The sequence below is a fragment of the Lagopus muta genome, chromosome 20 (assembly GCF_023343835.1).
Source record: "Lagopus muta isolate bLagMut1 chromosome 20, bLagMut1 primary, whole genome shotgun sequence".
Classification (NCBI taxonomy): domain Eukaryota; kingdom Metazoa; phylum Chordata; class Aves; order Galliformes; family Phasianidae; genus Lagopus; species Lagopus muta.
The window spans coordinates 6844456-6863044 of NC_064452.1; the positions used below are offsets into that span (position 1 = coordinate 6844456).

Consider the following 18589-nt stretch of genomic DNA (forward strand, 5'->3'; position numbering starts at 1 on the left):
GCTGAGCTTTCCAATTTTGGAGGGTGCTTTAGCTCTGAATGACTTTTTTTTCATGCTCACTGTCCTGATTTTGCTATAACTGCTCAGAGCCCTCTGAGTATTCTTGATCTTCTTACAAGTTGTGCAGGGAAATTCACTAATGAGGTAACCCTTGCATATTCTGCTCTGTTTGATCCAGTGGAATGGTCACCACTGTGGACTTTGGAAATTGAACTACTGAAGAATAAGAGCTGGTTCCCTTCATCCTATGTACCTTGTTAACAAATCCCGTCCCATCTCATTGCAGACAAACATTCAATCCAAGAATATAACCGCTGTTCACTTCAGAAGAGTGCATCCCCAGTATCCTATTATGAGCCAGATGGAACTGTACATGCTGAAAAGATGTGGAAATTACTAAATATGATATAAAATTAACCTCTCTTCTGAATGCAGCTTGGCCTTTCCAGTGCTGATGCAATAGCTGGTTTTTACTTGCAAATGGTTCAGCCTACATGGAGTATTATAAATACAAGTGACCCCGATGATGTCTTAACATAAATCAGATGAGGTTATGAGACTGGGACTGTGATTTCTGGGACAATGTCTGAGAAAATTACTGCTAATTACAGCTACTGGCATTGAGTTGGAATTTTCAGTTTCTCGAGGAAACTCTTGACATGAGTTAGGTCAACATGACTGTGAAAACCAGGCATTCAGAGCTGTAAAGTTTCAGCCTATTCCACTTCTGCGTGACCTCATCTCTTCTCCTACCTTATGTGGGCAAAAACAAACACTGGAACTATTTCTCTTGATGTTGTTTTTGTAAGGATCCCCTTCTCGTGGCTTGAGCCCTTTTGTAAGATGCCAGGAAGCTATTCATAAATTGGTAACTGCTGGGTCTGTCCCTATTGTTTTGGGATTCCTCTGCTCCCACATGGACTTGGCAGTGCCTTCTTAAAATGCTGGGGTAGTGTAAGAACGCTATTTCTGTAACTCTCCATTCCACACTGGGTTCTTAAATGCTAGTTAATCAGACCTCAAGCATTTAGCTGTTCTGAGAAGTGGGACACTAACAGCAAATATGCATGTTATCATCTGCAAAATCTGACTCCTCTGGTGGGAGGAGGCAGTAGTTCAGGCTCAACATCCTTCATTCAAACATGGGGCAAAACTTGCCAAAAATGTGGCACACTAGTAATTATAGTCCCCACTGGGACCTGAGGTGAGACCGCAGCCTCTGTTTACTTGGAGCACTGAGCCTCCTGTGAGTATAATGAAGGTCAGAACTTTTGGGGATGGATTATTACATTCAACAGTCCTAAACATCAAAGGCCACTCGCTAAGAAACTGCAAAGGATAGCGGTGTTTGCATGCTGGAACAACTGCCTCTGCATGCTCTGATATTGAACAGCCTGCTAGGAATTGGCTTGGTGTTTGTGTGTGTTTTTTTCTCGTTGGATGTGGGAAGGATAGAGTTCTTCTGGTTTTTAATTATTTCAACTTTTTATGTTCAGTTTTGGTTGGCGTGAGAGATACTATGCAAGGCAGACTGGAACTGAAAAATACCATAACTGGAAAACTTTCAAATTTTCAGGCATTTGTGTACAATTGTAAGGGAGGGAGGGAGAGGCTGCTTATATTTTACAAAAGCTAAATGTTGGATGCTCCTTCTGCATCCAACTTATCATTTCAGGACCTAGAGTGTAAATGTTAGAAAGCAGCCAGGCCCTGCAATGGCAGCTGCTCTTCATGGATTTTTCCTCTGAGTTGCTGTCTCTGTCTCAAGACCAATATATTTTGACACTGAGGTAGAGTATAATTTGCCTTCTGAGAGCTTTTTGAGACCTCAGTGTATCTTGGGGCATTATTCATATCTTTTCTGCTTGATGAAATGCTTCTGAAGGTCAGGCTGTGTTGCTCTGTGAACATGGCACCCTGCTCAAACAGGTTTCAGTGCATAGGTGCCCAAAGCTCTCGTCAGTGGGACACATCATGTGTGAGTGTGGAGAAAAAAGTTGCTAACCTGGGTGGTATTCACATTGCCAAATACTGAACACACATCTCAACTAAATTAGGAGGCTGGTCTCCGTAGGTAGTTGAGGAAGCCTGTTTCAAAGACTGACTGCCAGACAGCATGGAGATTCAGGCTCACGTGTAACCCTCTTAGCTGGACTGGAAGACTTGTTTGATTCTCAGCAGGACAGCACAAGAAACTTCTGCGCTGGATGAGGCTTGTAAATGCAGCTGTCCAGGATCGCTTGCTAGTAACAGGACAATTTAGCCAAGGAGATAATGAAGAAAATAGAAGCCAGGACGTAACAGGAATGTAGGTAATTGCAGGGTTGTTATTTTTATTCTTGCAGAGTTGCAATCTGCTCAATGTCCAAAAATGGATAGAGCTGCAGAGTTCTGTCACTGTCTTGTGTTGTGCTCCTGCAACCTGGACGATTACCTTTTGATGCAAATTCTCATAATCTTTGGTCTGTTTGATGTTTATATCTGAAATCTGGGGTCTGTGATCCTGCAGTTCAGTGTTCCGTGCAACTTTATTTTTCTTAAATAAGAGATATTGCGCATGTCCTTGTGCTTGAGTCTTGACTTCAAACCAGATTTAGCAAAACATGAGAAAAAGACAAAATCTGAGACATAATCATTTTCCTTGTGGTCTAATATGTTAGGTTATTGTAGGCAGCAACTGCTCCTGATGAGGGTAGGCTGGTGTAAGTTTTTGCAGAGATTTACTTTAGGGAGACTCCAGCCCTTTGACAGTTGTGTATTAAAGAGATTGTTGTGACCTTAAAGTACAAAAAAATGACTTTCCCAAGATTTTTATTAAATTAAGAGGGAATCTGGATTCCAAGTAAGCACAGTTTAGGGATAGAAAGGCATTTTCTTTTAATCACTTCTTGCCATTTCCAAAATAAGAGGTGGGGAATAAGGCAGCTGCTGATGCCTAACACCAGAGGATCTTAATGAGAGAAAGTAGCAGTCTGATCACAAACTTCCTGTGCACCAGGTCTGGCCCATGGACCAGCTAGCTGTCTACATCGCTGTAGATGTAATGTTTGTGTGCTGGCAGTGTGGTTTTGTTTCCTCAAGGATAAAATATAGCTGCTGTCAAACAAGTGCCGTTGCTCATACTGACCAGCTCTAAAACTCTGAGATGGAGAAAGATCAGTAAGTGCAGATTGGATAAAGTAAAATAAATATTTTCAGGCTTTTAAAATACTAACAAAATAATGGAAGGAAGAAAATAATCTCTGAAGGGATAAACTCTGTTGACTGCACTAGTAAAGAGCAGGGCTACTAACAAGTGAGTTTGTTCTTTGCCTTGCTGAAGTCTCAGAAATATGTCTGCAGATATCAGCCAGCAGAGAATGGTTAAGGACATGTGAGTGGCTTCATGTGATTTCATCCAGACAGCAAACCTGTGTTTGAGACCATGAGGAAAAGACAACTGCAAATTCGGGCATGGGGGGCTTTGGGGGACATGCTGAAGGGGGGGTGCTGTTCATCTCTATGATCAGGGCTATGAGAACACCACCGTCCAGCAATCTGGTTGATGTAATGTCTTTTCTCTGGGGCTAAGCTCAGATCTACCCAAAGACTGAAGTGGGTGCTGAAAATGAGTGCTTGGCTAACAGTGTAAGAATTTCTATCTTCAGGGTTCGGACTTGAACCCATCCAGCCTGACCTCCTTATATCACTAAATCACAGACAGCTTTTGGTGTGGATTGCAATAGCTCATATTTGAGTTCAATAATGTACTCCATAGAAAGGCAATCAACATGAATGCAATGCCATGAAGGGGTGGAGAATACACCCTTCTTTAGCATTTTGTTCCAGGGTATAATCATTCAGTAACAAATGTGAACCAGACAATTCATTAGGATTTTTCTAACTCCAGCTTTCAGCCATTGTTCTGATTCTTACTATGCCTTTCTCCACTTGATTAGAGCCCTTAGTGCTGGCATTTTTCTCCCCGTGACAGAACTTGCACTCTGTAATCAAATCCCCTCTCAACAACCTGTAACAGCAAAAAATGCCAGTAGTGTATTTAAGTTAGAATATACTCTGTTCCTCTGGAGAGGCAGTAACCAGTGATTTTAGCAGTTCAGGAATATGAATCATCTTGCCACTAATGCCAATTCCATCACAATTTTTCCAATTCCCTCTGTTTTTCCTTCACATAAGTCCCATGATATGGATGCACTGGCATCTGCTCTGCTCTGTTTATGAGTTTCCATGTAGAGTTGAAGGTGCTACGGTTGGCTGTATGGAAGTAACAGCCTAACCAGCACCTCCTTCTTTGTGCTCTATCTGTGAATACTCCTGACCTGAAGCTCCTCTCTGTGTCAGAAATGAAGGGATACACTTATAAGCCACTTCAGCTCCATCCAGCTTTGCTCCATATTTGATGGCCGTCTTTCCTAAATATAACTGCTTTCCAGGGGAGCATTTGATGCATTAAACTAAGCTCCTTAATTTTGCCTTACCTGTTAATCTCATTAACATCTTCTGAACACAATGTTCGCTGCAACACAAGACTAGACATTGGGCTCTGCAATGCCCATGGGCAGCCCAAGCAGTGAGCAAAGAGTGGAACGGACTTTGGAGCAGACTATACATAGGTGAGGGATTCTGAGGAGTTCTTTGACTCATAGAATAATTTGAGTTGGAAAAGACCTCTAAGACCACCTAGTCCAACAGTCTACCTACCACCAGCATTGCCCACTAAGCCATGGCCCTTAGTATCACACCTCCATGTTTCTTGAACATCTCCAGGGACAGTGATGCTATCACCTCCCTGGGCAGCCTATGCCAGCACCTGGCCACTCTTTTGGATAACTTTTTCCTAATATCTGAAACCTTCATCCTTCAGTTCAGCTGTATTCACTGCCTGTCTGCCTTAACCCATTGATTTTGCCTTCACAGCTGGCCAAGATCTGTGGTCTTGCTAAAGCCATTTCACTCCTGATTTTATTTGATTGTTTTCAATTATACCCTGATTTTCTCCTTTTGGACTATGGGATATTCTAGGCGAGCACTATCACTTGACCACATTATTGTACACTATGTGAATTCTGGAATTAGTGGGAATGTAAAGAAACAGTTTGTTCAGTATAACCTTCACCATGCAGTCAGTCAAATCTGATCTGCACATGCTTTTAACAGCTTAAAAACAAACAAACAAACAAAAAAAACCAACAACAACTAAAAAGATTCCTCAGATTCAGACATTAACTGGAACATCCTGTATTAACGCAAGCGAATCTATTTCCATTACTGACATCATAGAATCGTAAAGGTTGGAGAAGATCTCTAATATCCTCTAGTCCAACCATCGGCGAATCCCCACCATACCACTGGCACGTCCCACAGTGCCACAACTCCACATGTCTTGAACATCTCTAGGGGCAGTGACTCCATCACCTCTCTGGGCAGCCTAAGCCACTATTTCACAACTCTTTCAGAGAAGAAATTGTTCCTAATATCCAACCTGAACCTCCCCTGGTGCAACTCGAGGCCATCATCTCTCATTCTATTGCTGTTACCTGGGAGCAGAGGCTGACCCACACCCTCCACAACCTCCTTTCAGGCAGCTGTAGAAAGCGATAAGGTCTTCTCTGAGCCTCCTCTGCTCCATTTCAGTTCCCTGTAGCATCTATGCAGACTGATTCTCACTTACTTGTTGGAAGTATCACGTGTCATCAGAAGTGATGTTGGCTCCTCTCCTTCCCAGCACGTTGCCCAAGCAGCACTCAAAATCACGCTGACTAAAAGTGCCCTTTTCACCTGCTGGGGTTCCTCCTGCCATATCTCACCAGGTTGGTGGCACAGCCCAGCCCTGATGTCATCAGAGCCTGGCCAGGGCTGGGGCTGCTTGTGCTCTGAGCAACGTGTGACAAAGCAGGCTATGAGCAACGCCTGAGCAATGCGGTTTGTTCCCAGGTAGGTGTCAGGTTTTGTTTAAATATGTATCCCAGATACAGTTTTGTAGGTAAGAATTCCAAAATCGTGACACAACGCTGCTGGCAGGTGCATGTGAACCCTTAGCTGTCATTTTATTATTATTTTGGAGCACTTTTGCAGTCTTAGCATGGATATGTCAGGCTGGAGCCGCTCTGGTTATGAACACTTTTGTCTCTTTGAAGGCTCCTCTTTTTAAAACAGAATGTCTCTTGGTCCTTCTTCTGAGGTGGAACTTTATAGGGAGCAGGGCGAAGCCCTTTCCACCATGGGGAATTTTGGAGCTATTTTACTTCCTTTGAAGACGGGTGTTGTTCCTGAAGCCACTTCTGTGCAATAGGAAAATCAGCCGGGGCTGAGCAGGAAGCTGTGAGGTCGGCAGCGCATTCCAGAACATCAGAGAACACCGTCCCGTCCTGCGCAGCTCTGCACAGCCAGCTGTGAGCTCGAACGGCGCGAGAGCTGGATTTGTGGCTACGAGCTGATCTGAGGGTGGACCTAGCTTGCCTTTGTGGAGTTTATTATCGAGTGTACCAAATTTATCGGGTACTGGTATTGCTTGGAGTCCCGCGATCCGGCACGCAATGTCGATTTTTCATAAACGACCGCGCAGCGCTGCAGATTAACAACAAGGGCACTGAATATTAAGGCCCAAAGCAGAGCGACTCAAACTGGCTTAAGCGCTTCCCTGCCGCCCGCGGGGACGGAGGCAGGTGCCGTCCTCAGGCGGGCTGAGGAGAACAGAACGCCCCTCAGGGGAGAGGGCGGGAAGCGAAAAGCGCGGGAAGCTCGCGGGGCAGCCGTTGGGGGGCAGCTGGGGGCGCGGGGCGCGCGCCGCCGTGAGGACGGGGGACAACGGGGCGGGGTGGGCGTGACCGGCGCGTAACCCCGCCTCTCAGCACCCCGCCCCGTCCGCCCAGCTGTCAGAGGAGGCGGCGGCGACGCGGCCGGTCCCGCGGGCAGGCGGCCGAGGCGGCGGCGGGATGCAGCGCTGAGGCGGTCACCGCGCGGCGCGGTCGCCTCCCGCTAGCGGCCCATGATGTGTCTGGAAAGCGACGGCTCCTCCGGCAGCAGCCCGGGCTGCGGCGGGCGGCTCCGAGCCGGGGACGAAGAGGAGGAAGAGGACGGCGAACGGGGCTGCTGCGGTCGGGGCGCCGAGGGAGAAGTGCAGACCCTATCGGGCAGAATGAACCCGCCGGCTGTCGGCAAACGCCCGGAGCGCCCGATCGTCCGCCGCAAGGCACCCAGCCTCGGCCGGGCCCGGGTGGCGGCCGCCGGCATCCTCAGCGTGGGCAACGTGCTCAACTACCTGGACCGGTACACGGTGGCAGGTGAGGCCTCCGCGCCCCTCGCCGAGCCGCCCCGGGGCTCCGCAGGCGAGCGGGGCGGCCCGGAGGTTGGCGGGGCAGCGCCGCAGCGGTTCGCCGTGCCCGGGCGGGGGTGTGGAGGTGCGGGCGGTATTGTTCTCTAGTTAGCGTGAATTTTAACGCCGACCCGAAGAGGAGCCCTTTGTTCGTCCGGGCGGTGCGGTCGGGCGGCAGCGGCGCTGAGGGACGCCGGTATCGATCCTCGGTGTGCGCGGCGCTGACAGGTGCAGCTGCCGCCGGGTCAGCGCCATCCGCAGCCCGACGGGAGATGGTGTGCGCGGTATTGTGTCTGCGGGAAGCCGGGCTGTCTGTCCTTCAGGAGCTCCCTGCCCTCCTTCCTTCAGACTCAGTGCTCTACGGCTCTGAGACAGCGCGCCTTAGGATGCTCGCAGTGCCGGTATACCCCGCCTGTTGGAGGAAAATGAGAACCGAAGTTGTGCTGATTTGTAAGAAGAAGAAAAGAAGGCTGCGGGGTGACCTCATTGCAGCCTTGCAGTACCTAAAGGGAGCCTAGAGATGGGGGGAATCAACTCTTTGAAAGAACCGCAGGACGAGGGGAAATGGTTTTAAGTCGAGGGAGGGAAGATTGAGGTTGGATGTCGGGGAAGCTCTATACTATGAGAGTGGTGAGGTGCTGAAACAGCTGCCCAGAGAGGCTGTGGATGCTCCATCCCTGGAGGTGTTCAAGGCCAGCTTGGATGGGGCCCTGGGCAGCCTGGGCTGGTATTGAATGTGGAGGTTGGTGGCCTTGCATGTGGCAGGGTGGTTGGAGATTCATGATCCTTGAGGTCCCTTCCAACCCTGGCCATTCTGTGATTCTGTAATGAAGGAGGCTCGGTGTTGTTCAGCTGTCTCGTGTAATTAAAAAATAATGCATATTCTGTGTGTGGCAATACTGATAATTTTATCTTCAGAGCTTATAAAAAGCACGTGTGTGAACGTTGCTCTGTGCATTATACACGTTTTAATCGCTGGGGCTCGATGTGGTGTTAAACAAATGAGAGTATTTGTTTATGCTGCATTAAAATAATGTATGTTTGTAGGGCAGTAATAGTGTGCATGGGATGCATCTTGGCATTGTTGTCACAATATGTTGGCTGGAGTGGTTTGGTTTTGTTTGGGGTAGGGAGGTGGGGAGGATTAGAATGAAAATTTACCTGCCTGCTGTTGTGGCTTTTTATTATGGTTCAGTCCTTCAGGAAATGTGAAGGCCCAGTTGGGAGGTACTGAGTACTGGCTCAGTGTGATGCAGGAGGATGAAGATGCAACATCACTCTGTTATTACTGAAGGAAATTGTAGTTTGCTCTTTTACCCTCAAATAGGAGTCCGTTTAGTACGCAGGTTGTCTGCAAAGCACCATTTTCCTTTAACTAGTGGAAAGTTTTCCTTTTCTGGAAGCCATTCCTTCTCACACATAGGTGAACACAGTAAGGATTGTAAAAAACACATAAGCAGTCTATTTGTTATAGCACTTGCAGCAATGGCTTTCTCATCTTGCTTTTGTTTGTCATCAATGCATGGGATGTGCTCGCAAGGGATGGGAGAAGCATGCTGATTTGTGGGAAGGCTGCAAAGTGCCTGACGGAGCAGAGGATAAAGGCACCTGCCTGCTGTGATGCTGCATTACCAGTGCTCCGATTGCCGGTACTTTTAGCACAAGCTCTGGCTCTGCACTGCCCATCAGCTGCTGTGGGGAACTTGCTGGCTAGCTTTCAGCTCAATAACAAAGGTTTAAGTTCTGAAGCATCAGACTTTCCTTTAGGGACAGGATCATTTTGCATCATCTTTCTGTCTTGTGCTGGCTGGTGCTTATTTTCTCAAACGGATGTTTTATAGAGTGCTCATCTAAACAACAAGGAATAATTTAAATTCAAGCTAACGGGAGAATTGTGGTAATAAGAATCATGTATTTTTTTGTACTGAAAACTGACTTTAGAACAAACTCTTCTTTAAAAGCCATCTTTGCTATTATTTTTGAGTCTCAGTGCATACCGCATGCTTATGTGACGTGTACTTGCATATGAATCAGGCCAGCGCTTTGAATATTCAGTTTGTGTCTCAAGACAGGTAATAATTAGTGAATACAGCTCTTCAGACCTTCAAAGTACTTTGCAAATATGAATTGTTGCAGCAACATAATAAGGCAGTTTAACACTAGCCTCATTATGGCAGGGGAAGTAGCATGAGAAGTTATGATTTAACGAAGGCCAGCAAAGTGCTGTGAGAAGTAGTGTGAATTCCTGGTTCTGGCTCTGTCTGCACCGCGTTCAGGGGAGCAGCAGTACTGATGGAAACTGGGTCCTGAGGGTCGGTGTGTCCAGGCTGATCCCTGGCACGGCTTCTCTGAGGCCACGAGGTGGTGGTCTTTGTCACTAACCTGTCTCTTGGCCTGTCTATGAGTCTCACCTGGACACAGCTTTTTCCTTCTTTCTTTTTTGTATGAAGAGAAGTGTTGAGAGCTTTTGGGACTTCTTCCAGCTGTCAAATTTAGCCAAATGCAGGAGTCAGGGGACTGCAAAGCAGGCAGCTGGCAAACAGGCGTTACAGAAGCTGGAGAATGGGGTTGTGTGGGCACAATGCTACAAGTGCACCTTCTGACTTAATGAAAAAATTCCTTTTCAGCTGTTTTGATTGTTCTGATCACAGATGCACATTTTTAAAGCAAATTTATATTTATCAATAGGAACAAGGGGATGTATGGAGTTATTTGTTGCAAATGTAGTTTTCAGAGCATCTTCCCCGATTTCTAACCAAACAAGTTACGTAGCATGCATCCAGTCAATGCAGAGAGATCTCAGAGCATAGAAAGCATTCTTCAGGCTGACCTTTCCTATGTGAGTGTGTCTCCCTGCTCACCTTTCAGCAATAAGGAGCAGAAGGGTGTTTTTGCTGTTTACACTCTCATTCTAAATACAGAGATGGGATGTAATGGGTTTTTGAGGGCGATCTTTTTCAAGTGTAACAAAGAAAAGAGGCACCTGTTTTCCTAGTTTTGATTTTGATGACTTCCCGTTACAGATGGAACAGTTTTAGGATGAGATGTGCTTTTTAGTATCTGGGGCGTTCTGTGACAGAGCTGGAGTGCAGTTTGGGATATGGACATATTCAGCTTTGTGCCTTACACTGAGGCACAGCTCTGCTGAGAATACCTGATGAAACCAGGCTTCTGCTGCCGACTGGCTATTTCCTATGGTTTAAAGATAAGTTTCTTCTGCTACCCTCAAAATGAAAAGCCTGAGCAGTAGCAGGGCATCTTCCAGCGATGCCCCAGTGTTTGCATAGGGTTGAAAATAGGGTTGTGCATGGCGGATGTTAAAGTACAGTGATATCTGGGAGCAGCTCTCCCAGACGAAAAGTGGGAGTGCCTCTACTGTGTCTCTTATGAAAGATAGATTGAAAACTGTGCTGAGCATTACTGACTTGAAGCGAAATATTCCTCTGCAATTTTCTTAATAGGTCTTTGATCATACTGAAAATGGTTGCCTGTGGAAAGTATTCTTTCAAGAGCTGTGATATTTTGCTGCTATTAGAAAACAAAGAACAAGGAAAAGGGAAGATTAGCAGTAATGAAATCACTGTAGATCACCTGTGACACTACAGCATCTGGTGATGCTGGCATGTATCCCCTTCCTTAATGAAGGTTTGGGAAAAGTCATCTTACCTTCAGAAGCTTGGAATGTGGTTTCACAATTATGCTTTGAATGACCTTTTACTGCGCCTGCTGTTGATGGTGAAAATAGTCTTGCTTCATTACAGTGTCATCCCCACCTTCTAATTCAGGTGCTACTTCCTGGCATTTCTGTAATGCCTTTAATTTAAAGGTAATGATTTAATTAAGCTAGAGAACTACCTGGCAAAGTAAATGAGTTTTACAATCCCACTGCAGAAGGGGAAACAGAGTTGCAGTGTTGGCCATTTGCCCATGGTGATGTAGTTAGTGGTTGCTATTAGCCCATCCTTGAGATTCTTTCTCCCTGTGACGCAGTAAACCGTAGGCTTTGGTCTGGAGTTTTTGTCTTGTAAATGTCTGTAACTTGCTAATAACCATATTTGTGTTAATTAGCTTCTCATTACAACACACAGTTGCAAATACCATTCTTTGAAGAGACATACATGCAAATGACTGCTGAAAGTGGAAAGTCAAGTTTAAAGCTGTGTAGCGCAGGCTGTAACTGAAGGGTTAGAAAGGGTTCAAAACTAACTCTAAATGCCAAGACATTCAAGAGTTTATACGTCAGAACTGCTTTCTATTACTTGGGAGTTCACGTTTATGATAGCAATGTGTTACTTTAATAGGTGAAATCTTAGATTGCGTGAAGATCTTTCGGTATGAAAGATTTCATTTATGTAGTGGGATAAAGGGAGCCCCCAGCTGTAACAAGACTATGTTCAGTGCTTATAGTTTCAGGGAGGGAACCATTAAGTGGCACTGCAAGCTCTCTGCTTTTCCTCTCTTGTTGAGATAATCTCAGTCCTGCTATTACCTAGGGTTCAGCTGTGGAAGGAGTACAGTGCTGCAAAATGTTAGGAATGATTACTGGCTGAACTTGCTTGAGCCAGCAGTGTTAGCAGCTCACAGATGCTATAAGGAAAGGATAGCAATACTTTGGGCGATAGGTACTTGTTGTGGCTCAGAATTCAAGAAGCACTGCAGCAAGAGCAAAGCTAGAAGGGCTGATGGTCATGCACTTCAGAAACAAGCAATAGAAATCACTTCAGCGCAATGGCAGAGGCTGTGTAGTAGCATCTGGTTCTCTGCTGTTATGCTTTCCCTACACGATGGGCTTTGCTGCATAGTCAGCTACTTCCTCTTTGCTGGTCCTTGTGCGAGTTGGCAGGATTTTTTCCTGAGTATTTTGCATTTCAAGTGAAGTCTTATTATGTTTAATCATAGTATTTTTCTTCCTTGTGATGCAGATTTGCCAGATAGTTGCTATCTTTGTTATTATGTGCAGATTTTCCTGTTTGACTTTGCGATCCTCTTTCATGCCTGTTGATTTATTTTGTCCCTAAAGCATCTAAATAATCACAGTCAGTGAATATGGCCTTTATTACCTGGAGTTGAGGCCCTCATAAATATTCAGTGGGTTCTTAAGAAAGCCGTGATCTTATTTGTCCCTTCATCTCTGAGACTGTCAATATTAGAAGCTGAAAAACTTACCTGGTCAAAGGTATGGGAATTCTGTGATCATTCCTTCAGAACTTTTCAAGTACCATGTCAAGCTCTAATAGCATTAAATTCCTCCAATTGCCTTGTTCTCAGTTGTCTGTCTTTATTCTGTGTTAACTCTTTATTGCTTCTGCTATAGGGAGTGCACCAGGAGTAACAAAGCTGTACACCAGGCAGCACGGCATAGTATTACGTTCAGACCTGCGGCCCACAGGTCTGTGCTGGAGCAGTGAGTTCCTGAAGGATGGGCCCTGTGATACAGATGTGTGTTGGAGTTGTTCTTGAAGAGTGACAGCCTGTGGGAAGTGCATGCAGGATTAATTTGGGAAGGACAGCAACCTGTGGGAGGAACCCCATGTGGATCAGGAGCAGAGAGTGAAGGAGCAGCAGACATGAAGCTTTATGGTCTAACCCTCTTCCTCTGCACTGCTTGGGATTGGGAGGTAGAAGAGTGTGAATGAGGGGAAGGTGTTTAGTTTGCTTTTAGTTCTCACTGCTCTAGTCTGTTAGTGTTAGAAAGTAAATTATATTAATATCAGTATCCTGAGTCTGTTTTGCCCATGATGGTAATTAGTGAGTAGTTCCTATCTTCTTATTTCAACCTGTAAGCTTTGTTTTTGTCATATTTTCTCCCCATCCTGTTCATGATGGGGAGTGAGAGAGGAGGGTGGTGGAGTTTGTCTAGGCAGTGGTGTGAAACCATCACAAGAGATCGGAGAGCTGTAAGTCACAGAGGTGGAAGGCTGAGGAAGGTGAGACAGTTTTGAGTGAGTGTGAGAGCATAGAGAATATCTGACATGGTACGTTTTGGTAGGCAGCATGAAGAAAGACTGAGAGATTTGAGAGAAGGCAAAGGTATAATTCAGTAAGTTGTTACATCTACCTACAGGATGAGTATCACAAAAGAGCATGAAAGCATCCATTGGAAATGGGGGATGACATCTTGCTCTCTGGTCAAGAGAGTTTTCTGGAAATTGGTGCTGTGGATGTAGAGGGATGAGTTCAAAATCAGTTCTACAAAGGACCTGTGAGACGCCTCAGGGCTCAGGGAAGGAGTTGGGTGTTGAGCAGCAAGGGCTTGGGCTCACACCTCACAGAGTTAAAGTGAGGTGAACAAGTCCTGCCCTTTGCTGGGAAGCTTTGGTCATAGAATGTGGCATGGGCATTTCTGGAAAATTGTGTTCTTGGTAAATAGATCTGAAAGTGAAGAGGCAAATCTGAGCGTAGTACAGGCAAAATCAAATCAAAAGCTCAGCAGCAAAATACAATCAAACTGTTAGTTGTCAGTTAGAACTAATGAAGTCTGCTTTAGGTCTGCTGCTCTTTAAGTAATTTACTGTGCTGTTCATCGTTTGCCACGTTTGTAGGCTGAACAAGTGCTGCACTCAGAATTGGCACACGCAGTAGAAATCTCATATATGTCTTCTTTTCGTCCTGATGCATCTGCTTTCATTGTTGTTATGTGGGTATTTGTCTTGCACAACCCAGCTATTTCTGTAGGGCTGCAAAGAGAGGAAGTGAAAGGGAGGGAAAACTAATTTCCGTGCTTCTGTTTTTTTGGTAGCATAAATAATTGAGAAAGCAAGAAGGTAATGGATCCTGGACGAGAGGTGGAGCCCTTCATTACTGAGGTCATGACTTTGGATCTGTTCCCAGACAGGAGTGGCTGCAGGTTTCTTTCGGAGGGCTGTTTGAGCTAATTCAGGGCTCTGTGGTGGTCCCTTTCCTCTCTTCCTAATACTATGTGCTTCATGAAAGCCCCACACAAGTGGAACAGCTGGGAACCACCACGTTGTCTCTCAAAATACAGAATTACTTGGTAAGACATTGAGTTCTTCTGGCAGGCTGATCCTTCTATGTAACGAGGGACAAGTGGGAAGGGTGATGATTTTGTCCTCACCCATTCTTTGTTCATGAGGGAACATGTTCCGGTCACCCCAGAACTGCTGATCTTTTATCACAACCGAAAATCATGAAGCAATTTCTCCTGAAGAGATGGGAGAAAGACAGGGGAAAAAACCTCAACGTTGCCTTGTCAGCCTTAAGTTCAGGAATATGAATGTGCCAGCCTTGTGCCCTTATGCTTTTATGAATATATAACTTTCCTATGCTTCTGTGGCCGGTGAGTCCGCTGGCTGAACAGCACAGGGAGGAAAAGATCAGGGTTATGGAGAGTAAAGCTGCAGTAGCAGCTTGGAGCTTGGCTGGCAGGATGAGGGAACCACATGGTGGAATGAAAATCCTTTCAGCCTTGGCATGTGATGGGGTGTTTTTGTTGTTTTTTTTTAATTATTATTTTAAGGCTGTGTTGAACTCAAGCTGCTTCTAATACATTTTTTTTTCTTGTTCAGGCTTCCGCCAATAATTAAATGAATAATTATCAGTGTTGTTACTCATTTCATTATCTTTCAGTTTTCTTTTTCTATCAGAAACACTTTGTTACTGTCTTAAAATGAGAGCTCTGTGTTCTTGGCCACATGGAAAACAACAATAGTGGGTGAACAGAGAGTCAGTACGACTTCTGTCTGTGTGCATGAAGCCTCAGGGCTTGAATTGAACTCACCTGAAGGTTTGCTTTGATTCACGTGCCTGTCTGTGATCTGCTGCTCTGTGCTGTCTGCATATTCTCACTTCAGAGAAGTGATCTTTTGGGACAGTGTGCCTACAAAGCAGTGCAGAGCCAGAAAGGGGGGAGTCATGCCCTGCTGCTGGCTCGCAATTCTGACTTCTGCCTGGTCACCTCTTTATTTCGTGATCTGCGCCTGTATTATAGTGATGACCGTGGATCTTTTGTGTTTGTGGTGGTGTATAGAGTTTCTGCACAGTTTTGCTATCACGTGTGCAGTTTGGGAAGTGTATGAACAGCTGTTCTGTGTAGCCCTTCAGTGATAAATCTTTCACTTGAAAATGTAAGTTTTTGATTTGAAAATGTGAGACAATAACAGGATATTGGTGTTTGTTTTTTGTGTGACTGCTTTTCATGATACTAGATTGTCATTTTAGTATGGTCATTAATGCTGACTTGTCTTCGCCAGCAAGTTTGGGCTTGCAGACTGTATCCCAGCTAGTGCCAGTGCAGCTTGTAAATTGGTGTGACAACAGATACATTAATGTCCAGGCTTTGGTAATTGAACCACTGTGTGAAATGTTGGCAATGGGACACTGAATCAGAGCTGCTTATGCTGTTTGGGGCAGGGACAAATTCTGTGCACTTTTGTGTTGGTACTTAATAATAATTAATGTAGAATTGCAACACTATTAATAAATGCCAGCTGAGTAAGTTAGGAAACAAACTGCGCAGTAAGGAAAAATGGCTTCTTAATTTTTATTTTTTTCCTGACACACCAGTGTGGTTCCTGAGCAGTGGTCAGTGCATGTGTTTGTGTGCTTAGCTGTTAGAACTCAAATAGTGCTGCAGCTGTACGATTATCAATGCATTTAGCATAGTCCTGTTGTTCCATCTAGCAGCCAGAAATGCTGACCAACTTCCAGGATATAAATCTTTCATACATTTAGGAAAGGGAATACCCAAGGGTTACTGGTGACTGACAGCCACAGTGCTCTGATTAGAGCTGACAGCTCCTGATCAGCTCCATCTCGGGTGATTCACTTCTGATGTGGAAGAGAAGGACAAAAAGCAAAGTACAGTTTGGGAAATAACTTGTTTGTTTTTTGCCTTTGCAATTTAAAGAGAATTTGTGATTTAGAACTACCAAATGTGGCAGCAAGTGAGGGTGTTTGGAAGCGGAAGCCTTGATCTCTGTGTGATTGTTGTCCTATAACACAATATGGAGACTGCTAAGGAGCCAGGTTCCAGCTGTTGATTTTAGCTATCCCAAAAATGTACTTTTCTTGTCTGTTTCATTACAAGTGTCTTAGTAGAGCTGTTAAACTCTGGGGTCACTTGCCATTTTCTCCAGAAAACCTGTATTTTTAGTTGGTCATAAATTGCACCTCTTGGGAGCTGGCAAATTCCAGCTTGGCGTAAGTGGCATCACGTGCAGTTATTGTCTAAGTTAGGTTCCAGCAGTTTTGGAAGCTGTGCACTGCTTTAGACGCGCTCTAACACCCATGGATTTGAACAGGCCTTTCATTACTTGCTGAAATAAGTTTTGGCTCGTGATGGGGGCATCTTTCTTGATGAAACAAACCTGTAAGTCTCAGCAGTAACAAATGATGTACTGTGCACGTAGCTGCTTCTCAGAGCTCAGGTCCAGTGAAAATACATTTGTTGAGCCATTGCTTGTTGCCCTCTATAGGATCTGGTTCTTTTGTGTCATGCCTAAGGAAAGGCTGTTTTTTAAGAACTTTTTTTTTCTAAGATGAGTTGAAAATTACATTTATCCTTAAAAGTGTGAGAAGATGCATGTGAAATGAAGGCCCGATTTTGGCAGCGGTGAAGTTGGCATCATGGTGCAGTTGGTGAATTTGAAGTTACAAACCTTCCCAAATGATCAGTTTCTTTGGGAGTGTGGCTTGAGAAGGATTGCAGCAATAGCTGACAAAGGCAGGTAAATTACTTTTGCTCTGTGTTTCATTGCTCTTGTTGAACTACTTTTCTCTCAGTTGGGCACAACACTAAAATAGTAATGCTTCTGTATTCATAATACATTGAAAAGATATGAAAATATATAATGGTTTTTAAAAAGTATATAATCAAAGCTTTTGTACATGTGGAAAATGTGTATTTACATCACTTACATCACTGAAAGCTGCTTTACTTATAGGGAATAAATGAGCAGTAGCACCACTGTTAGTGCCAGGCTTGTTGAAGGAAAACACAAGTTGTGTTAGTGGCTGGGTAGTTTCTGTCCATTTGAATGTCTAATAGAGTCAGAATCAGGATTTAACCTTCTTGATTTAAGTATTTATTTGGGCTTTATTATATTGTCCCTTCACATTTTATGTATGGGTATGGAACATGTTCCTCAGCATTTAGTAATTACCGGACTCTATAACCTGGCAGTATGTGTTTAATTAATCCAAAGACTTGTGCAACTGAACTGCAAGACGTTTTGGTCTTGAGTGGGAGAGATTCCTTACACAACTGCTGTCTGCAGTGAGAGATGAGTGTGGAAGAAACTGAGCTGTGGGAGAGCTCAGCTGCCTGGATGCTGATGGATGTTCAGCCTCTGGTCTCAGTGTGGAGACTGCCAAAAACAGCAGGTAGGATCAGTGACTGTGAGGCCGCTGCTAGTTAGTAGATTGACCACTAATCTGGTCGTGAATGTCATTAGTCACATTTTTGGCTGACAAAATAAATATTTTTCAACACTTTAGTTTTCATGGTAGGTTAAAATGAATGCATACTTTTTGTCTGCATGAATTTTGAAGCAGTGAAGGAAGCTGGTAAGAAGAAAATTTATCAGCAGCACCGTTTTTCCCACATTTGATCAATGCTGTTGATATCACATAAGAGATTACTATTTGCAGCTTCCAGCTGAACACATTGACTCCAATTTCCTTTGGTAGTGTTGAATTGTAAAGGAAAGGCACCTAAAATACAGCTATTATAATCATGCAAAAGTTTCTATTTTAAAAATATAGTGTGGTAGCTCTAAACTATACCTGCTCTTTTATAATTGCATGCTTCAGATATTAATATGTGTAATTTTGAAAGTGTAATTTAGACTCCAGTAGGTAGTAACATGGCAATCTTAGGATAGGTTTAAAAAAAAATTCCTTGACAATCTTGACAAAAGCAACTTATGTCCTTCTTTAGTGATCTTTCAGTGATCTGCCTGGACTTTGTATGGGGAAGCAGATCCCAGATGGTGGTGAATGGTTTTGTTCCTTTGAGTCAGGTTTCTGGAGAAACAGAAGCGATCCCTCTCCTCAAAGCTAGAGCAGAGCAGGAGCGCTCTGTAGGAACTCTGAACTCAGCTGCAGTTGGAAACAAGTGCTGTGGCAGCTTCTCAATAGCCATGCTGTTACTCTCAGTAAAGAGTTGGTAGCAAGCTGTGGGAGGGTAGGACCTGCAAGTGTTATGGACAAAGCGTGTCAGCATGTGTGTGCCGATGTGTTCACGTGCAGATTTCAGACTCTCCTGCTGTGTGATGTTTCCCTGAAAGCATTAGTTTCCCTTTAAATTTGGGATAG

At 44.6% G+C, this 18589-nt stretch overlaps 1 protein-coding gene across 3 annotated transcripts in view; it reads left to right on the plus strand.

Moving 5' to 3' along the window:
* Positions 1-6905: 6905 nt before the first annotated feature.
* LOC125703064 (sphingosine-1-phosphate transporter SPNS2-like) overlaps positions 6906-18589 on the plus strand; it is a 122700-nt gene continuing 111016 nt past the window's right edge. For all 3 annotated transcript variants that reach the window (XR_007380758.1, XR_007380757.1, XM_048967048.1), the window contains exon 1: positions 6906-7283. Coding sequence is in view for 1 of the 3 variants with exons in the window: in XM_048967048.1 (XP_048823005.1) it covers positions 6989-7283 (295 nt within the window). In the remaining 2 variants the exon portion in view is untranslated. The remainder of the gene's footprint in view (positions 7284-18589) is intronic.